Source organism: Hippoglossus stenolepis, chromosome 20 (genome assembly GCF_022539355.2).
Source record: "Hippoglossus stenolepis isolate QCI-W04-F060 chromosome 20, HSTE1.2, whole genome shotgun sequence".
NCBI lineage: Eukaryota > Metazoa > Chordata > Actinopteri > Pleuronectiformes > Pleuronectidae > Hippoglossus > Hippoglossus stenolepis.
In genome coordinates this window covers 14,404,243-14,427,640 of record NC_061502.1, presented here as the reverse complement: position 1 = coordinate 14,427,640, position 23,398 = coordinate 14,404,243, and the positions used below count along the sequence as shown (strand labels likewise).

Below are 23,398 nucleotides of genomic sequence, written 5' to 3'. Positions count from 1 at the left end.
TAATACAACAATATAGCATTAACACATATCTATACACTTGTCAATGTTTTACTCTTAATTTGTATTTGTAGTCGAGTCCTTCTTGAGTGCTTATATGGACAGCTTCTTAAAATTATCAATACCATAATTCAATCACATCACCTCAAACCAATTGGTTAAAAAAAATTTGCACATTTTAAATTTACTCATTCTAATCTGCATTTCATCAATGTAAGATTAAGAGACAACCAGAATTTATGGAAAGTGTTCTTTCTTTTTGATTGTCAAATTAAAATCAGTCCTTGCTCTGCAGAAGACAGATGACGATGTGTGCGAGTGAAGGTGAACGACATACTTCATGTCGTTTCAGTGCTATCATCATATTATTCATTCATCTTTGTGCCCTTCTGTGAAATGAGCCCAAACATGAATCACTGGAAAGGAAAATGGTCCGACTTCCATCACCCCGACATTTACTCTCTCAAGGGGAGAGAGCATGTCCGTGGTTGATTTGTCTCCCCAAGCGCTTCCGTTGTCCCGTCTCTGCCCTGGAGTCTCCAATGAAAGCTTGATCTCTTAATGGGACTTTGCTGTTTGCCTCCGCCCACACAGCAACGCTGTACCAGGCAGCGCTTTGTGTTTTCTTCCTAAAGAGGGTTTACCATGAAAGCAGGGTCGCTGCCCCCTCTCCACATTATCGCTCCAAGGAACTTCCTTACTGTAGGAGGATGTGTGAGTGGAAGTCTTCTTTCTTCTCATCTTTCCCTGCAAGGTTCACTGTGCTCGATGAAGGTGGTGGGTGGGTGTGCTAAGATGGCAGGAGAACTGAAATGGAACTCCCAGATCTTACCGCCTACGCGCCGTTCCCTCATAAAGGCATCAGTTCTCTTTAGTCTGGCTATCTGCCTTCTCCATGTCAGCATGGTTGTCGAGCTTTGTGTGATCTGCCGTGACTCATTCATCATCGTGGAAAGCAGTGATGTTGCTCTGCTTTATTTGCAGATAGAGCGGAGAGTGAACGCCTTAGTTGCTTTTGATAAATGTATGCAGTGTCGAGGGGTTGTGGCTTGTTCAGACGTGTCAGCAGGACAGAGAGGATTTTACACTGCAGATAGATTGCTGGAGGACATCAGAGACATGTGGACAAAACCTAGTTGCAGTAATTTTAGTTTTGTGCTGCTGTGTCGGTAGATTTTCTTTGGAGCTTCCGATTTATCATCATTTAACCAGGTTTAAAGGAACACTATGGACTCTTTGACCTCTAGTGGTCTTGTGGAGCAATTATGCTCATATTCACATTCATTATTTTAAATATTACTCGAACAGACTGCAGGTTCTAATGTTCAGAAAACACATCACTTTCCTCAAACTGTACATTTAGTTCCTCTCTCTTAAAGGCCCCCTCCCAATGTAGCCCAGTCTGCTCTGATTGGCCGGCTGACCCACCCTGTTGTGATTGATCAACACATGGAACACATGTCTCCTATAAGACATCTTTGTTTGAATCAGTTTCTTTGTGTCCTGATTTATTTTATAATGTGAATAGATGTCCTTGATATTATTTAAAGTCAGTATCTTCAGATTTCAAAGAGGTTTTTTGCAGAAGACTGAATGTGTCCTCATGGATGTTAATCGATAGACCAATTTGGTCTAATTCTGGATCAAATACATACTGTAGGTCAGAGGCATCTTTCACAAGAGAGGGCGCTGCTGTCTCTGACGTGGTTTGCCAGCGTTGCATTGAGCACAAATATAGTTATGTTATATTACACGCTTTCTTGTGTTTATGATTAAGGTTTTAATTTGATTAATCTCCAGGCAGGTAATGACAATCTGTCATCTCCTGCATACTGAGTGTTTCTTGGCTCTGATGATAGTTGAACAATTTCCTATGAGCTCGTCAACATGCACTTACGACGCCCATGCTTACTGATTTAACAGTGAGTGCAGAGATGCAGGGAATCTTACGTAATATTTATTAATTTCATTTTATTGTCTGTCATTCAAACATATGTTATATAAGGTCTCTCTTATGTACAATGTTGTTGTTCCACTTTCAGCAGTATGACTAAAACGTATTGCTTTTTGCTTCAGTTCATCTTGATGGGTTCTATATGACACCTGATATCTAGTGTGGTGCACTAATGCATTTGCTCTCTATTTTATTGATCCATTTCCTGGTTGCCTAAATATGTTTACCGCCCTGCATGAACATACAGAATAGCAAAGATGGGTTGTCGAGTTTTTGCATGAGGGGTTTCAAAATGTACTTCTTCTGATTTAACCCCACAAAATAACCATGAAACTCCTTTGACTGCCAGTGACTCATCCTAATTTTCTGCACATGCCCTTCTTTTGGATTCTTCTTTACAGTTTTGACCTATTTCTATTTAATACATTTCAAAAATAGAATCATCAACCTACATCACTTGTTTGTTTTTTTTGTCAGCCATTCAGGGGCGGCACAACAAGCTGTAAAAACAACATTGACACAAATTTGCGGGGCCATTAAACCAAAAGCGAGTTTAAAGAGTAACTGCAGAGCTATGTAATAAGTTCACAGTAGGAAGTCCAACATTCATTCATTCTCAGTATGAACTTGTGTTTGACAGGGGTTGACCTGAGCCAGGCTACACAACAATGATAGTAATCAGTAGCATACAGCTCTAACAATATAGTTTTTTTGTTGTTAGTTTTTTTCTGTTTAAGTACACTGGTATCTGATGGGTACTCTGTATATGACAATAAGCTGAGTTCAGGTATAAAATTGGTTTTTGAAGGGGAAATGTATTGGAACTCTCTAGCTCTCTAGCTAAAATCCATATTTGTGACCATTCTTTGCTTTGCAGCCCTACAGCCCTTATTTTTTAAGTTGATGATCGATAGTGCTCCTGCAATCTCAGATTCTGCTCTGTGTATATATGTGCAGTCATATATTAGATTTGATATTTGGTATTACATTACAACTGGACATTTTCTAAGGTATATGATATGTTTTTTAGATTGATTTCTCCACCCTCTGAGCACCCGCAGCAGATTTCTCTTTCATGCCAGTGCAGAATGCTAATGTATTTGCTTCAGTCTGCTAATCCATTGTAACATCGTCATACACAACATCACATTGAAGTCCAGGCACAGTTTTATTTTGGTGAAAGTGGTTGAATTGCCAATGCCGTTGCAGTTTCGTCTTGTATCACATGTTCACTTTTAAAACATTGATTTAAAGGTCTTGCAGTTCAGCTCCTTGCTTTTCAAATTTCACTGAAGATGGAGTTCAGCTAACCTTGCTCAGGATCTTCACATTTTTTCTTCTCTGTCTAAACACAAAAGTTTTCACATTCATACTTGACTGCACAGAATTCTTGACTTACAATTCAGCTCCTCTGCTTTCACACTGTTTGGATTTGTTTCTAACATTCAGCCTTATTTCCTCTGTCATATTTTATTGAGGCTTCTGCTAGTGTCGGTAGAAGCATTTGCCTCAATTTATTCATCACAATAAATGTCTGTACATAGCAGAACATGATGCACTCTCAAGGACACAGTGACACAGAGAAGAACTTGCAACGTGACAAATAAAGAAAACACAAAATAACAACAAACAAAACACAGATCTGTTGTAGTTATTAAGACAGTTCAGAGTGAGGTGGAGGCATCTCAAATTTTTCACAGCAGTGCAGTGGTCTCGGAGAGTCAGACTTTTAAAAACACCTACTTGAAGATTTGAAATTCCTCCAGAAAAGGAAAAAGGAAAGGCCTAATTCTCAAATTTGTCCTTCAGAGAAAACCTGCTTTCTTTCAGCTAACCTGATCATTTTAGTTTAGACAGTATTGTACAGCAGCTGGTTCTGGTATTCTCCAGTGTTACAGAAGATTTGTTTTTGCTGTTGTAAGTCCATAAGCTACAAACAGTATTTGCAGCACTCGCTTTCATGTTAATGTTTTTTCTCCTCTTTCAGTAACTGGAAATTGTATTAACATATTCTTGCTATACAAAATTGGTTAATTTGCATTTATGTCTGAAGATATTCTTAATTATGTATTTGAAATTCAGGAGTGCCAATAATTTTGACAACTGTATTTAATTAGGCTCTTGCGCAGCAGAAATCTTGACCTGTCGCTGTAGGAACAGCACAGGTGTAGTTTAAAGGAGTCGTATTATACCCTTTCAGTTTTTCTTTCCTCTCGTGTGATGTATAGTTATTTTTATGGGTGTAAAATACCTGTAAAGTTAAAAAGCTTAAAATGAAGAAGGAACAACAATTGGTTTTAGATCAAACATATTTTCGAGATGGATGTTGGAAAAGCTGGAAAAATTCAAGTGTCCATTGGAATGAAAACCCTTCAGTTTCTGTAATGAGAAGGCAGAAACCATCGAAGGAGAGCACTCTTGAATTAAGGCATCTCTTCTTCTGTGCAGTTCTCATATTCCGTATTAATATAGTGCCTCTTATATCGTTGCTCCGGTTGCCGTGGCTGTTGATGTGCTTCATGATGTTGAAAATATGCTTTAATTGTACCGTAGCTCTGCCATGTCTCCAGGGAGCCCCCCCTCCATCAATGTGCTGTAGGTTCCTTTTCCCTGCAACAGCTGCAGCGTTTTATGGTTGACGCTCATGCTGGATATGAAATTCACTCTCTCCAGTTATCAGGGACTAAATGATTTGTTGCTATTCTTGTCCTCAAACTGGCCTGTCAAGGTACAGATATTGATCTCAATCAAAGAGATGAATGCCTAGTTTCAGGGCTGGATGGATAAAAACAAGGCATCAAACTGTGCAGGATTTGCCAGATGTAAGCCTCGAGGTTATGTTAAAACTCAATACTCTCCTCACTTTTTGAGGGTTAGATATTGTTTGACTCATGAGCTGTAACCGACTTTATACATCAATGTCTCTTCCTGTGTATCCAGGTAGAGCTTTCAGCTGCCCATCTTGTCATTTCTCATCTTTTCCTTGGCTAAAACTGTATCCTCCTTTTTTATTTTTTTTATTTCAGCTACTGGAAGGCAGCTTCACATCCCAGGTCAGCCACGAAGTTGACGGGCTTGTCTTCCAGCCATGCGGGGTAAGCCTCCATCTCTGTATGTACGGCCGTCTGTCATTTTTCAAAGCCGCAGCGCCATAGCCGCAGGTTGATTGTCAGGCGCAGTCCTTTCTTCCACCGAGCTCCTTCATGAGACAGTTTGTCAGTACCAGCCGCCATTTGTCACTCTCCATTTCAATCTTGCCTGCAATTGTAAAGGAAACCACCCTCCTACATGGATTCACATAAACACAGACCTCACTGTGAGATGCTGCACAGTAAACCAGACACATGGCAGCGTGTGTGTGTGTGTGTGTGTGTGTGTGCTATGGCAGAACCGCACTTTGGAATACTGATTTGTGGAAAATATTTTTTTTTATCCGTGAGAGTAATGCGATTTCTTTTGTCCTGCGGTGGACTCGAGTGATACACTGACCAGCAACAACATTTAAACCAGTTACAGGTTTTAATCCTGTGGCTGATCTGTGTAAATAAAATATCCTATAGCAATATTAATGTAGATAATGGACAGATGCAGTGTATTCAGTTTTTTTTCGGCCTCATGCTAAAATTGTTCACATTTAGCTCTTCATCTACACTCAATACTCACATTGACATAAGTATTCAGACATTTTACCACGACCCTCAGGTGCTTCAGCTTCGTTTGATCATCTTTGATCACACGCCATATGAGCTCTCACAAATGACAATGGATATCAAGAGGAATAATAACGCCCTGAGGTCAAATGGACTGCCTGCAGAGCGCAGACAGGATTGTGTCGACAGGGGCTACAAAAAACAAACGCTATTACTATATTATTATTTGTTTTGTACTTACTGTAGAGGTTCCTTCAGAGCCTATGAGGGGTAATCTAAAAGTCCAAGTTGCCATGTTTTGGATCCAAAACCTTTAAGTGACTTTGAGTTAACTGAAATACAGGACCATGGTTTGGTTACTAAAATACCAGCATAACGTAATATTGGTGACAGATGAAAAAATGAACACTCAACATCACTGGCTTGGAGGAAGTTAAGCATTAAAATGGAGCTTTTACATGAATATGAAATGAAGCATTACAGTGCAGCTTTGATAAGAGCATTTTTCAGAGGGCTCCATCTGTTAATTACATTTAATGAATTGGACAGAAAGATACCAGATGTCACATTAGCATGAGAGAGTTTCTGTTGTTTTAAAGCAGAATATAACTGATTTCAAAATTCGGCCCCTGCCTCAACCAGTTGTTTGTTTCTCCCTCTTGTTGAGCATTGTCAGCTCCTGTCTGTGATTTGTGAAGTAATTATCATACAGCCATCAGATAGAGACAGTCCTCTGGAGAGCTGGCGATGAAATTTGGTGGCGGTATGTTTCAAACGGGGGAGACAATGTGTATCTCTAAAGCAAACCTAGCTCCAAGGCTGGCAGATTACTGTCTTGATCAATACATATATATATATATACATATATATATACATATATATACTACAAGCACATATATTAGCATGTGCTTGTAGTTTGTGACACTGATTTCTTTGTGCCTTGTTCAATATAATCTTTCCCCTGTATACTTATATGTATTTGGATGGCAGTTGGATTTGAAAAAGGGCTTAATTTGCGACATTTCTCTCACATCAAAACAGCGCAGCTAATTAGATCAGTTTCTAATTTACTACACTGTAGAAAAATGATCCTTTACTGCATGTTTATTTACCTAAAAATAGGATGTGGTAATTAGTTTCTTTTTTAAGCCGCCCCGTTATGTAAGAAAAGCTTTTGAGAATATTTTTGGACACCTTATTCATTTTCCAATTTACATGCAATCGACACGGGGGAATGTTTTGGGGATTTAGAGCACCGGTGTTGGTGCTTTTGATGCAGCCCTACATTGATTCGAGGTGATGTTGTCCTCTTTAACATCCGTGAAAAAGATGGATCATAAAAAATCCAGGCAGGAGGAAGATGTTGAAAGCATGTTAATCAACCACGGATTGATTTGCTGTGGCAGAGGTGCATTTTACAGTTTTTTGAAATGGTTGATGTTCATCAAGCAGCAACAGAATCAGATGGACCAATGTGCAGATGTCGTGTCAATAAGTCGACTGATTTTAAGGACAGGTCGTCGTTCAGTTAAATTTTTTATCAGATGCTTTCTTTAAAAATCCCTTTTCATATGATCCGCTGTCAGGGTGGAAGTCTTCTTCACGGCACTGCAAGACTGTGTGTACAGTTGATTTCAGAAATTACCACCCTAGACACAGATTTCCCTTGTGTCCCATTAAAACTGTTCAGGCTGATCTGTTATCAAATCACAGTTCACGATGTTTTTATAACAGTTTCATAAATCTGACAGAAGGAAATCGCTCCAAACTCTTGAAGGTCAACAGCTGGTCGCCGCTCAAACAAATGGGCCGACTTCCATCACCCGCTCAAACAAATGGGCCGAATAACTGGTGTTGATGCAAATTGTCAGTCATCTGATTTGACGGCCTCGAAAAGAAACAATTGTTTAACACTGTCTGGGTTTACTTTTCTATTGCAGTAAACATTTTAACAGCTTGAGCAGGAGGTTTAGGTTTTATGGATCTGCCATAGACAGAGAGGCTGTCAAAAGAAATAAAAATAGATTTATTAATTCACATGCATCTATCCACACTCTGCTAATGAGAACGTTGCTAACAGAATAATCTTTGTAATATCTTTAATCTGTTCATAGAGATTAGCCAAAATGCTGTGTAGACCTAAAACACCTACAAAATGTATTGCTGTTTTGTGTAGAGGAACGTTGGACTTCTGTAATAAATTAAACTTGGAATCGATACTAGATGCACTAAATATTGGCAATTGCCCCCAGAGGCTTATTCATCATCTGACGATAGCCGATTAGCTCTGCGATGGCTAACAGAGTGCACACAGGTACTGTTCTGATGATACACAGGCCATTGTTAAAGACATACTTTAATGGTACTAACATTCCTAAACAACCACAATCATGGAAAAGCAGAGTGACACAATTAACTTACCAACATAACAAATAAAATTCAAGTAGGAATACGTTTAGTTTGACATATGTACCTCTTAAAGAAAATGGTAGTGCTAATATCAGTAATTCAAACTGGACTGTACCCGTCGGTATGTGTTGTATGTGAGTTGTTCCCTAGTTCCAGTGTCTAGTCCTCTTGCTGCAGGGGACGTTTTTAGCAGGAACACACTCAATAACAAGAAACCGAATGCGAAGCCTAATGTGAAAGGAGATAGTGTTTTGTGATGGCCTTCACCAAATAAAATTTGTACAGCACAATTGTAAACAGCCATTTCCAAGAGGTTATTAAATATTCACAAGGAAAATTAAGATTGCGATGGATACGGGGATGGAGCCTGGCTGCTGCTGCTGGCTTTTTTAAAATTAAATGTTCTCTTTTATAGGAAAATATTTAATTGAGTTTAAAATGTCATTGTTTGAAAAGGATTAAGATGTTATTTTGCGGTACATTTGTAGCCCCCCCCTCACCTGTTCTGTCTGCAGCGCACGCCCAAATCCAATCACCAATCATGAGCCGTGCACACACAGTGTGTCCACAAACCATCCACATTTTCATGGTCACCTTGAAAATAAAAGAATAAGTTTGTCACTGAGTGCTTTTCTGAATTAATTCTCTTTTTAAAAGGCATTTACTCTTTCGACCTTTAGCCTGTGTCATTGCATTATTGATTGACACTGTTTGAAGTCCCCTTTATATGCCAACCTATGTAAATAAGCCATTATTTGTGATGGATGCAGAGCAGTGGGAGCTAACATTTTGGGTGGAGGGGGGATGTTTTAAGATTTGATGTTCTGCATCTGGCAATATTTTCTCTTTTTGTTCAATGTAGAAATCCTCTTTGTTAGTAGAAACAATGACATACTGGTTTATTTGCTCTGATTTATTAATTCATGAGTAAATCAATATCAATATATTATCCTGTTGTGCCCAATATGTCATGTTTTACGGCATTGTATGTCACAACAAATACATTTTAAAGTGAAGCTGTTAACCATTATGTATACCACCGTTTATAAAAATGGACGTCGACTTTCGCTTTCACTTGATTTATAACGTCGGGAGCCATTTTCCTAAGAAGTTCATGTTAGCATCTTTTTCGTTAACATGCTGACATTAGCCTTTAGCTCAAGGTTCCGCTGTGGCTAACTAAATCTTCATGGAGCTGCTAGAATGGGTGGAGACTTTTGGGGTTTTGTTTTCTGTTTCACCTTGTCAATGGGGAATTTTCTGAGAACAGAAAGCATTTGAATTAGATGTGTGATGATGCATTTAACTGGTTTTAGTTTGAGAGTAAAGAAGATGGAGCGACCCATCCTGTGACAAAGAGAGACACTGTAATCGGATCTATAATCAGTATCCGTGCCCCAGGTGGAATCAATATGAGGAGATAGAAAAATACATCATTGCTGTGAAATCCCATCTAATCAATAACAGAGAGCAAAGGGTTTCACTTCATAAGACTTCTGATCTCACACTAAATATTTGATAAGATTTCATCTTACAAACTCATTACTCATATATTAAAGGTCTATTCACAGCAGTTTACAGCACACGCAGCAGTAGGATGAATTTAAATAGTTTTTTATCACCATCACTGCAGGCGTATATTAATGTGTGTCTGCCTCAGATTGAGATTATTTTCCAAAGTCATTGATTTTTGTCAACCACTACATCAACTAGTGTGATGTTAATCTCTTTATGTGGATGGGATTATGGTGGTCTCGAGGTTAATCTCAGCAGGGGCTTGAAGTCAGTTTTTGTGCACACAAAGGTTTGCTTCTGCAGCCGCTCCGCCGATTGCTGGGCGTGTTATCTCACCCGACACACGGCGTCCTTGGAATATGGTTTCTTTGTTGAGGGAGCACTGGAAATACTTTGAATTTATAACGGGACCATTGTCACAGACGGCAGAATTGCTTATGGGGGAGAACTCCAGGTGGTGATCTCTGCACAAAGAGTATCAAGAAGCATTTCTCTTCTCACTGTTGTTTTATGGCAAATCATTTTAACTCCACTCAAAAAGCCAAGTCAGTACAGAAGATGTGATTTGTATCAATTCTGAGCCCAGAGAAGTTAATTTATATTGTGAAACAGACTTGGGTTTGGGTCGAAACATTGATTATGGTGCATTTTGTGGTTTATTGAATCCATTTAATCATTTTATGTGGGATTTGTTATTCTTCAGAGTATCTGTATGTCACATCTCTGCACCATCCACCTCAATATCTAAACTTTCCCCTGTCCCTGTATTCCTCAACTGCAATTTATTCTGAGACAGATCGTGAATACTGCTTCAGCATTTTGTACATTTACACCAAAGGAACGAACACAGACACACACACACACACTCACATATACAATGTGACTCTCAAACAAATGGGCCAGTGTGTCTGAGCTGTAACAGAGGGAGCTTTTTCTCTGGGGAACAGATTTATTGGACTTTTCCAGCCTTTTGTCTGTAATCCGCAGCACACTTAAATAAGTCTGCCTGGAAGCAAAAAGCTGTTATTGAAATGAGGCTTTGAAAAAAGGGGTAATCAAAGGATTCATCTTGAAGCACATCCTCAAGCAAGATTCTTTCTCCTCAGTAGAATAACATTTTCTACATTTATTTAGCTTTTATTTACCATGCATGGCTTCTGGCATAATTTGTCATGTTCTCCACATCTATAGTTACAATATGTGCATGATTATAGACAATCAGCCCTTTTCTCACTTTGTTATTCTCCAAAGAAGATAACACTGATAGCAATAATAATAATAATATGAACACAGACAAAACAAACCAAAAGAAACGCTCCCGAAAAAATAAAAGCAGAGACAATTGCAAGACAACAAGACAGTTGCAAAAGCTCTTTGAATATTTTAGTGGAAAGATGAGCCTGTCATACTCTATATTCATATGGTAATGGACTGTTTCTGTCACAGATTTGTAGGCACAGAGACATATTGGCACAGAGCAGGAGGGAAGGGAAAAAAGGGGAGAAACGACAACAGCAACTGTACAATACAGGGAGGGTGTGCAAGTTGTGTACAAAATTGGATATTGACAAGCTGCAGTCAAGGATATAGATTACCCACTTATATTTAATAAAAGGAATCCAGGTTCTTGAATCATTTTTAGGTGATCTAGAAGATTGGACCTCAGCTCCTCGGTTTGAAGACGTGTCATTTTTTTTGCTCTATTGTATGAAAGAGGGGCCAGACTTCCTTCTACCTAATCAGGTTGAGTCATTGTGCCAACAGTGAAGTATTCCAGATATCATATTGTATATCACATATATATACTTCAAATATGAACAGAACATACAATTAGTGTCCCCAGTGATTGGTGACGTCCGATGTTTCAAATTCAAAGTCCAGAAGATTCACACAGAGCGAGTGAGCGTTTCAATGAAGTTTCTAAAACATGTCAGACGCAAAGTGAAATACAGAACAAATCTCCTGTGTGGACCCAATTTTCTGGACATTTTCTGGAGTTCACGTCTAAAAGAATGTATCATGGGGTTATGAGCTTTATTAGAGTCTGCAATTCCCAGAAAGACATTAAAAAAGAGTTAATGTAATTGATAGTTAGATGATATTCAGTCATTTGAATTTACATTTACTCTTAATGTGTTTATTTTTTCCGAAGCCATGCAGCCCCACCTGTGCTTTCACAGTGTGCATCACCCTCAGCTCTTCCTCCCCTCACTCACAGCCTCTGAAGTCACATCCCAAACCAGCAGCAGGAGCAGATTTTATGCAATCATTACATGCAAATGAGTTTTGATAGATTAGAGATGTGTTCCCTGAATTCAAGGTCAGGTTTTGAATGTCTGATGGGCACTTCAATAGAAAGCTCTTGTTTTGTATGTGCAGTCACTTATGGACAAGTCTAACAATAGTAATGAAAGCGCGAGTACGACTGGCAGCGCTCTTTCCACTCTGGCATTAATTCGAAGGTTGTCTATTTATTCAATCTGCAGTCTGATTGGGTTTTTCGTGATGTTGTTGCTATGGCTCTGCTGGCTTGGATTCATCTAAAGTGAAATTCACTCTGGTTGAAAATGTAGTTTCAGAGTTTTAAACATAAACCTCGTGGATTCTCCAGGGCTGGTCGAGGTGCACAGTTTATATACTGTTGTTTTCTTAACACACAAACCATGCAGACCTTCTTCATTATGCATCTTAGCTCTTCAGAAGTTGGTATTTCTCTCTCTTTAGTTCAGATCATTTATCAAGTAGCCAATCAACAGTAGGAAGAGGAATATTTCATCACTTAATGCATTTGTAGATTTCCCTTTTTCTGTTTCATTTCACATTACAGCTACATAAGTGGGCAAGCTATTTCACAAATGGTTATTTCGATGCCTGTGCAGCATAGCATAACTAAATGCACTGAAGAATGTTCCCTTCCACTCCCACGTTTTTCAGAAGAAGAAAAAAAAGTCGAGGTTCTTCAAAAGATATGTGCCCTCTTTCCCGGCTGTCTAGTTAACTGCGGTGAATAGCCTTTTAAAAGAGGATTGAAGGTCGCCTCCCACACTGAGAGCACCACAATGGACAATGCAGAAGGACACTTCACACTCTGTTCCCTTCTTTTTACACCTAAAACAACAAAGTCAAACTACCCATAACTTAACCAGTTTACTAAGGTGGACTCTTTGAGTTAGCAGACCTAAGGCGAGACTTTCACATATGAGTGAATCGCCCATTTGTTCATTCTCATTAAGCCAATTACTGCCAGTTGAATATCATTTTAGTTTCTATGACGACAACTCTGCACTGGCCCATCGGAGCTGAAAGCTGGACCGACCGTATAGCTACGGAGACGAGTATTCTTCAGCAATGTGGAGCATGGTGAAAAAATGTGAAATAGCAACCAAGTTTATGATGCTCCAAATGAAAAAGAAACTCAGCATTCAGAGGAAGGATTACAGTCTAAACCTCAAATACATGCATCAGCCATGTTTGTGTATTTACTCTCAGAGCCAGACGGAGGAGAAGTGGCACTGAACTTTGACAAATGGGATACAACATGGGTTGTGGAACAAGACAATAGCATTGTATAATATAAAGAGTATAAGGGTAATTTTAGAGACACTGGCCTTCATAGAAAAAGCCTTTTGGAAAACTTTTTATCAACCTGCAAGATTTTCATGCTATTCAGCAAACTCAGGCTTTGGGCTTTGTGTATGTGAAGCAGTGGGTTTCTTTTTGACAAGTCGCTGTACTGTATGTTTCTTCCCATGGTGATTTTTTTGTTTTAATCCTGTCAGAGGACCATACGTGGGTGGAGCCAGGAACTCCTCATTTGGGCATGTTGTTCTGACAGAGCAGGTCCTCCTGAGGAATCCTGTCCATTTTCCACACAGTTCCTCGGAGTAGACTTCTGTTACCGGGCAACCTGACAGTGACAGAATCTGATCATCTGTTCCCGCCTCCACCCGTCATGCCTTTACATTTCTCATGTTCTAGTGCACTTGTTTCATGTCGCACTAAATGTCAGGCAGGCATAAATAATCAAAGAGACGTTACTGCACAGTGAACCACAATGGTGATGTGTGAAAAACGCAATCATATTAAATCATTATTTGGAAGCCTCATTATATTTACATATCTATTCTTATGCATATTTATTCTTATTCATAAGCTTATCCGACCGTAATAGTTCACACTTGTAATCGCTTCATTTCAAATATGAAGTTCATGAACAAATTATACATTCAGCTCTCCTTGTTTTTATCCGGAACTTGTTTGCATTTCATGACGCTGTTGATACACAGACACACATTTTTAACCTAAGATTACAGTGGAGCCGAATTAGAATGAGAAATGATGCTGTTGCTTAAAAATTCTGCCTGGCTCACAAATCACTCAACCATTAAGTCGGCGCGGGATATAGGTTGACAATAATAAATGACTTCTCGTGGAAACACATTTGTCATCCGTGTTCATTGAAAGGAGATTTCATATTTATTTACCCCACAAATCATCTTCTTCTGTATTGTAATTTGTTTTTTTGTTGGGGGGGTGTCCCTGCAGAGATACAAGGCTGGGAGGTGTGATGAAATTCTCAAGTGGAAGCCCCCCAATCTCAACTCTGTGGACTTTCGCCTGAAGATCACCAAAGTCGGAGGAGAAGGGTAAGTCCCAGTTGCTAGGGAAACGCCTTGCTTGACGAATGTAATAGAATCAGTCACTTTGCGAGACACTGCATCACACGTACACAGACATGCATGTACATTTTCTATGTGTGCAGATGTCAAAAGCGATCATTTCAAAGAAAGGCACTGAATATCTTTGGCATTTATCATTTCGCTTTCATGCCATCTTTTTTCTACGTTTCCTTTTTGGCCTTGGGGTTCAGTTTCTCTCACGGTCCGCAGAAGTTAATATACTTTACCATCATCGCCTTCATTCGCTCTTTATATCTGCAATCCCATAAAAGTCTTACTTGCTGCATGCGGCTATATGTGCAAGGGGAAACATAACTGCCCTTCTCTTTTTCCATCGTTTGTTTATTATTCTCTGTAGTATAAATTATTCAGACGCACCAGTGCTTCTCGTAGCCCTCATCCTGGTAAACATCACATCTCTGCAGACAAACAATTCTATACTAGAAAAGACAATTGATATCCTGTAGGTATTTTGAAGCCTTGGATTTATTTCAGTCTCAATTATTTTTATTGAGAAGCACTGATTGAAATTTTCCAAACTCCTTCGATGTAACAAGTATGATGTCACGGAGGCTGTGGCTGAGGAGGTAGAGCAGATCATCCGCTAATGACTAGCTCCTCCTGTCAACATGTCGAAATGTTCTTGGGCAAGGCTGTAGACTATATATAAAGACGGATGATGCATCTCCACTTCCTCCCACTGTCCAGAAATGAAGCTAAAATATACGGCATACAAACACAGCCATCTTGTGCATGTGGAGCCAGATTCTGGAGCCACAGTTGCGAGGTCTCGAGTCAGTCTCAGCTGTCACTCATGATGTTTCACCCCATTTTTATAGCATCAAATAAGTTATTAAAATCAAACTTATTTTGGTCTTAATTAAAACTTGAGCACACATAAGTACCTATAATGACCGAAGCCATCTTTGAGAACAATTTAATTGACATGTAACACAGAGGAGTCCAGTTGCTTCACCTTTGGGAAGCTGTCATGTTGTCCATCTTTATAGACGTTAAGCCATGTGGAGGCCGTTTCCCAACAACTATTAAGTGAGTTGGGTGATGAAGCACTTTGTTAAAGTTTAAGTGCCCATTTACAATTTAGTGTGGTTACATTCCAACCGAGCATTTTAGCTGATGTTAGGATTTAGCTGACATAGCTGCTAGCATGGCTGTAGCCTGTGTTATTTTTCATCAGCACGATACACATCTCTTGGTGTACTTTACCGCCGCTCGGTCTGTGAGTATTTTCTTGAGTGCGAGTACACAGATCCACAGCTGTCAGCTCACTGGTCAAGCTGTCTTTTCCTCTGAGAGCCAGGTGACCTCTGCGACCGTCCAAGCTTTGTAGCAGCGAGCCTGCCACCACTCCCCGACAACAGACTGAGCTGATCACAACAGGCCACCGTCACTCATCGTACACCAAAGCCGGCCAGCAGGCCAGTTAGTCAGCGTCTTGACTCGTCTCTGTGTGGGAGAACACAGACCATTATTGTTACCGTTTCAGAGCGTTCTGATATTTTCCCCGAAAGATGCATTTGAGGAGGTGGAACACTTCTCAGAGCTCACACTCGGTCTAGGTTTTCAAATCTTTCCTTTAGTTACTGTCTGAGAGGGAGAGCGAGAGATGGACAAACCTGTAAGGAGGTAACAACTGTTTATTCGTCAGCCCACACAATAAATCCTTGAGCACGTCTTTGTGTACCGCTGAAGCACACACCCTTGCAAGTCTTATTACCTTCTCTGAGCGCAAGCACAGAGGCAGACGGTGATTATTGTGGAGAGGAGGAAAAGGACAAAATGGAAAGTTGAAGCAATTCCATAAAGCGTGATAGCGCCCCTCCCAAGTGTGGAGGTGAACAGTCCTGAGTATTGTATAGATGGCTTGAATTATGGATAATTGGAGCCAGCATTCTGTCTCAAGAGGCAATGAGTAATGGTTACATCATTATTCATTAGGTGCGTAGTGACATTGAAGACCCAGAAAGGAGGAGCGGTACAGTCTGACTGGCTTGGTTCGGCTCTCCAGAGGCCTGCATCCACGATTCTCTGTTACTCTGTGGACTCGAGTGTCATTACAGCATCCTTGTCTGTAATTTGTATAAAGGATCCACAGTCTCAGTCTCAATCAGGTACTCACCGTCTTGAAGTATCAAAGTGACAAAGAAAAATACCAAAGAAAGAAGCTTTTGAGGCTTATGGAAATTCATTCATACAATCCTTTTGATGGATTATTTTCCACCCCTCTTCTGTTGGTGCCTCTGCTATGAAGTCCATTTTCCATTTTTCTATAGGTTGTGCTTCTTGACTCCAGATGTCTGGTTTTCCAATAAGAAGATTTAGCCAGTGATTATTGGCCATTTCTCTCTTACTGGCAGTTCTTCCTTCCCCACTTCCTTGTGATAGCTTTCTTACTTGCTACCATAGACTGTATGTAAAGATGGACGACATGACTGCTCCCTCAAAGTGAAGCCAAATCTTCTCGATTACCCCTGGTGGCTGCAGTATGGGTCAATTTCCCCATTGCATGTAGTGCTTGTGTGTGCATGATTGCGGGACAATAAAGGAATCTTAACCTTAAGGCCATAAAGCCAGCCTCCTTCATGTAAGTGGATGGGGACATGGACCAAACTAAAAAGTTTAAGTACACATTTAAACGTTTTATCTTAAAGATGATTTCTGTTATTATAAGTAATTCTTAACACACTGGTGCCCAAATTTCCCCTCTGTTTGTTTTAATTATATTTTATGCAATAAAAACAAGCTGAAACGTCATGATTGACAGCTGAGACTGACTCGTGATTGGTTGAGCATGTTGGATCAGGAGGATGTCGATACTTTTCCCGATCATTTTCCCAATTTTAAGTGTCCGTGTTTGACCATTTTGCCGTTAGAGTTAATCTATTTTGCAAGATAGTGTCCATTTCAACAATATTATGAAAACCCTGTATCATGTCTGGGAGTTTGATTTGAGTTTTATTCCTGCAGCTTCAGTTTTATGATCCAAACAAATGTCACAGACCGTTTTAATAAGCTGCAGAGACGGATTTGTGTGAGGGAGACATTCACTGCACTTGTGGCGTAGTTCACAGCAAGTGGATTTCAGATGTGTATGTTTCAGTCGACAAACGGGAAGGATTCTGCATAACAAATACGGAGCCTGTCTTTCCACTCTGAACCCCTCGTGAATACATTTTGCTGTATGGACACAAAGATGCTGGAGTTGGCGTCTCAGACGGCCCGACTGTATCCAATTGGCTTAATCCAATAAACATATTTTATGGTCTTTAATGTCAAATTTTCCACTGTGGAAGTGAATTTTTGAGAAATGTTCACAGTGTGATTATGATTCATGAATATTAATATTCCTGTGCAGCATACACCAACTCTCATTCATCATATTTATTTTTTTACTGTCAAAAAATCCCAAAATACCTAAACCAAGTTTACAAGTGAATAGTGTTGGACCAGTACCACACACCATATAAGTTATTAGCTTAATGTCCATTACTCCTTGTGAATTTATATAAATACACAGTTCCACAATGTGATCCTTTGAACAGGAATGGGTTAAATGAAAGGCCACCCGAGCCACTGAGGAAGAAACTGAGAGCTACCAACATACGTGTGTTAGGATCTTATTAAATTTGGTGCCATTTAAAAGCTTCTTGATTGTTTTAATAAAAATAAAAAAAATTCTGCCTCGTGTCAGATTCTATTTTTATCACCGTTTTGTGCCGTAAAGGTCTCTCGGTTTAACATAACTCATCTGACGCTCAGTCTGTGGAAAATTGCAATGCAATTTAAGACAGCAGGACTCCCTCACCTCCAACATTATGAGTGCAATATCAACTTAGCATCGTGAAACAGCTTGTGAACGGAGGAGTCTGCTCCTCTGATATATGTTCTCATCTGTTTCCTCATCTGTTCCGCCGCCTCTGGCAAAAGCCTCGCCGACATGTTAGTGTTGTTTTCAGAAAACTGTGTCATCAGTACAATGCTCTAGCTTTGAGTCCTGCAGGTTTCGGGAAGAAGTCTTTATCACACAATATGTAATTCACAAGTATTAATAGAAACAACAATGGGAATAGACTTGGCATTGAAAGGTCTGCAGAGTGTCCATTACTACATGGCAATTTTGCTCTCTTAATGTCTACTGCTGCTTCCTTCCTGCTTGTGCTAGCTATCATTACACAGGAGGGGGGCTGGGGTCGATGGAAAGACAAGTCTCCAATTTCAGCTCCAATTGAAATCTCTGAATGAGGTTTGCAACACACTAAGTAGTCGCACGGTAGTTTGGTGCACAATTTAGCCGAATAGTCCCCCCCGTTATTTACGTTTCTAAAAATGGTTCACTAATATGAAAGCAGCGCACGTATATTGGCCGTATTCGCGTCTGCAGGCACATGGGGATGTTGGTGGTGGGGGGAGGCAGGGAGCAGTGTGTGATTAAGACATCTGTTGGGTGTGAGCCCCTTGGATGAGACAAGAGAACCGCAGAAGTGTAAATATGAACCCCAATGAACCACGGTGAAGGCTCACAGTCCGCTCTCTGACAGAGACGCTGTAATACCCTGAGTCTCTAATATTATTGCCTCGGTGTCTGAATGGGCTCATACTGTCGTTTTTCTCTGTGAGTTTATAAACATGAAGCTGCACAGGGAGACAGAAGGGCTCGGATAGGTGTAATCTCACATCTCTGCCGTTCTGTTACTAGCTGCGAAATGGAAGCGACGTAGTGATTTTTTTCTCTGCACCACTGTTACCACTCAGATACTTCTCCTGTTGAGATCCTGTGCTGAGGGTGTTAACCGTGATCTTTTTTATCTCCGTAGGCTGGTCCCGCAGACTGTCGGCCTGCTCTACGTCGGCAGCTATGACAGGCCCTTTGCACAGATGAAGGTGAGAAAGTAAATGTGTTGTTTTGTTGAATTCATCTACTATCCAAGAAGCCAAAGCCCCCCCTGGTGCTTTTACAGCTTCCTCTTTTGCATGGCATAAGATTTTAGTTTTGGTTGGAGGCTTGTAGCAAAGCTAACACTGCTTTTGTGACATGAAGATGCAACATGTAGCAGTTAGATTAGTTGTTTGTGTAAATGTACTGAACCAGGTCTTTATCTGACTTGTTTTAGAGTGTTTTAATAAATAATTTGAATAAAGTCAGAATCATTGCAGCAACATTTTCACATCACCACCCTGCTGCTCTTGATTTTTTATTTCTAACTGAAATACCTGCATTTCTCCTTCATTCATTCCAGTCAGCTTTGCTTTCAAAGGTGAAAAGTCCTGATTCACAGTCTTTTGTTGCTTTTAAGAAAGCAAAGCAAGGTTTGCTCAGTTATATCATTAATTGATTTATCACAACTACTTTGGTAACTGATTAATTAACCGATTCAGCCCCAGAAGTTTCATAGACCTTCTCTAATTATATAGTTTATAAATGGAGTATCTGTGATTTCCTTGACTTTTGACCAAACAAATGTCACCTCTTGGCTCCAGAAGATAGATATTTTTTCACAATTGTTCGGACAATTAGATAGATTAGATAGATAGATAATGAAAAATGCATGCGAGGCATTGAAATTGCACGTTTTGTCAAAAAATATAGTTTTACACTCGCGATTAATTGATTATCAAAGTAGCTGCTGATACATTTTCACCCCATTCAGATAAACTATTAATTAACTAATCAAACTCGAACTCTCATTATCTCGCGTTCATTATTTTCCCATTTTGTCTGTCTGAACCATTAATTCAGTTGCTCTTACTGTAATAATGAGATCATGTTTCATAATGTCTGTGTGAATACAGAGTTGTGCATTACGATATTAACCTACCATTGTTCTATGATTTCTATTCTGATGCACATTTCTATACAGCTATTTTGCTGTATGGAAATTTACCTAAATGGCTCTTATTATGGCCTTTCGAACAGTGGTGGTTCAGAAACAGTAAACAAGTGTTTCTGCTCCCTCAGGTATTGTCACTGTTGTGGTATATTCCCATGTGTCAGCCCTGAGCTCTGTGACTGAACAAGGTGCAGTCTCTGTTCGCTGCTCGGCCTGTGAGCTCCTCTCTGGGAGACCGAGCTGAGACCTGCCGCCCCGGGGTCCTCTTCTGTCTGCTCCCATCTTTCTATTTTTGTTGTGGAACGTGTTTTACAGTCAGACCAAGTGCGAGTATGCTAAAAAATGGTAATTACATGCCAGCACAGGACCTGGCGACTCGTGGTTCTGGCAGCCTGAATAATGTTCCTGATATATCTGACATGAAGTGCCACCTCTGCACAGTCTGTGTACGTTTGTTTGTGGCCTGCAGGGCTCCACAGCAGAGATTTATTGCCTTGCTCATCGGCACGTTAGAAACGTTGATGTGTCGGTTCGATCGCACGTACATTTTCCAGCTCATTTGGAAGCCCTCAGCTGCTGTTATACAGAAATTAAAGCTGTTTTATTGGTTCAATTCTTCCAATTTATCTCATTGTTGTAATTCCTTTCACTGTCGATACCTACAGGGGTATAAAGGTTTACTTTTCTTAATTTGGAAAAGCCTTTCCAGACCTACATATGAATTAATGCATGTTAAAGATAAAAGTGTGATCACGGTGTGAGATGTACTGATTATTTCTCCTCACTAAGGAAGAAATGTAATAATGTGGTTTCCTGTGGCGCCGCTGCCTTCTTGTTTATCAGGTGTAATTAGCGAATGCTGCAACTAATGCAGTTTCTACCACTGCATTACACGGCCAAATAGTTTCTGTCAGTTGGAATCACTTTGTAATCAGCAACTTAATTGGTGATTTGTAGGAACGCAGTAACAGGTAGCCTAGAGGTCCAACACAACGAGCATGATGGCCCAATGAGGCAGCTTTTAAATAAACTTACAGGTTAATCAAACATTCAACGGTTTTCCTCTACAGTGAACTGTTATGAAAGACTCGGTCCCACTCACTTTCAGCTAATAGACCGAAAAGATCGGCTTGTTTACAACCGGTCTCATCGTTCATGCTTGTTGGATCTATTTTTAGAGATGCACAAATCTGTCATTTTCTCTCTCAGTGTTGATTCAGATTCCCAGGCTCAAGGTGTTGACAGATACTAAAAACTGTTGACACCAATCTTCTTTCCCCCCCCAAAATCTAACATCTCTTTGCGTCTCTTTGTAAAAAGTGTTATATTTGTGCAAGATAACACAAAGCTGTAACTTTTTCCATTCTTATCAATAGGCGAGATTGTATTGTATTTATACTTTTTCGAAGGTTGGATAACTTATTGGTCCATTTTCTTAAACATGATGGTTTAAGTTTAACATTACCAGGGAATGGGTGAGAAAAAGATCCACTTTAGAGTCACGATTCCCATCTTCTGTGATTCTGAATCGATTCACAAGTGACAAAAACATTCGTCGACAACATTATGTTGCAAAGAAAAAAGTGTGAATCCACTGCAACAGCTCAGTGAAGCACCTGGATGCTGTGCACACACACGTGGCTCATCTTTGTACTTTTAAAAATACGGCAAGCGTATGCAAGATAAATGTGAAGTATTTTGTGAATATTTAATACGCCCACACACCTAAAGACCAACCAACACCCACTGCAGCACTTTACAAAACATCAACCACCTCTGGTGCGCTGAAGAGAATAACTCCACAGTCTGTTTCATTTCTAAAGCCTGTGCATCAGTACAGCATTTTGGATTACGGTATTAGTATTTGAGCAGAGAAGCTGTTCTCCACATTTGGAAACACAACTTTAAAAATAACAACAACACAGTAGAAAACTACTTTTTTCACCTTTAACTCACAACTCACTGTCTTTACATAAATCATTTAAAATGTGATGTTGAATGATGTAAGTTACTCTTTCCGTAGGTTTGAGACTTAAAGATGAATCCAAGTTAATGCAGTTAACTTAAATACCTTTAACTTCAAATCTCTCTTAGCCCTTTTCTGTTAATCAGACAATGATCTCTAAGAAATATAGTTCCTTAGTCAAGACTAGTTGGGGATCGATTTAGATTTCCACCCCCGAACGAGCCACCACTTATTTCAAAAGTTTTCAGTGAACATTTGCTGTGTTCCAGATCTGACTTGTAGAATATCTAAAGCCTGCTCTAAATTTAATGGCTGTTGATTTCCCCCCATTTAGGTTTAGTTTCCCAGTCTGATTGAGTCGGCTTCCTGTGCGGCGCAGTATGAGTGCAGCTCATTAATCATAAACAATCTGAATGGTGCCTGACAGGTGGAGCCGCCAGAGACGGAGATAAGAGCAGCTCTCTGTCAAAGAGCGGCGGCTTTGATGAGGCGGTGAGAGTTTGGCGGTGTGCACTTCACCTGCTGAGAGCTGATACGCCTTTGACTGTTTTTTACCTTCAGTGATTTCCCCAATTTGTTCGACCCCGTATGCATCATTAAGTGAGTCGGAGACCAAGGGCTTTTAGGTCTAATCAAAAGTAGCAGCTCCTCACTGAAGCTAAGTTAAACTGGAGAGCAGCTCATGATGGAGCCACAGCAGCAACGCCTGTCAACATGTTGACGTTCCGACTCGTCAGTACTTAGTTTATCGCTTCTCATCGCTGACGTGCATCACAGGTGGCGTGATGTCATCGCAAGTTCATCTGTTGCTATGCTTGATGGAGGGAATGATTGAAACTGGAATACAGTGATCTCTGAACTACGATAAATGTGGGCTCACACATGCACATACTAGCTATCCATATTGGGACTTTGCATTGACTTCTATTCATTGTGAACACCCAAAGCGAAACTGGACCCCTAACCTTAACCAGGACCTCAGAAATCAAGTTACTAACTTAAGTAAGTACACACAGATTGTACTTCTATCTTAGTGGCTAAAGTCTTAACCCTCAAACAGCCCTGAGGGCCGGCCAAAAGGTCCCCACTTTTCAAAAATGTCCTTCTACTGTAGGGTCTATGCTTAACATGGTCCTCACAAAGGCAGAAGTAGAGGACCAAACACACACACACACTTTCGGCGCCTTCTAGACCACACCCATTTTCAAACCTGACCGTCATTTTGACCATTTTTGTGACTTCCTTAGTATGATTTTGACTCTATTACATAGTCAAAATCTATCCATGAACACACACACACACACACACACACACACACACACACACACACACACACACACACGCACACACACACACAGTACATACAGCATATACAGGGC

The 23,398-nt window shown here is 40.1% G+C and overlaps 1 protein-coding gene across 2 annotated transcripts in view; it reads left to right on the top strand.

Annotated features, from left to right (window-relative positions):
* The window catches only part of rngtt (RNA guanylyltransferase and 5'-phosphatase), a 70,529-nt gene that overhangs the window by 41,800 nt on the left and 5,331 nt on the right, over positions 1-23,398 (top strand). For both annotated transcript variants that reach the window (XM_035143827.2, XM_035143826.2), the window contains 3 exons: positions 4,978-5,046; positions 14,071-14,171; positions 19,040-19,106. In XM_035143827.2, coding sequence (XP_034999718.2) covers positions 4,978-5,046; positions 14,071-14,171; positions 19,040-19,106 — 237 coding nt within the window. The remainder of the gene's footprint in view (positions 1-4,977; positions 5,047-14,070; positions 14,172-19,039; positions 19,107-23,398) is intronic.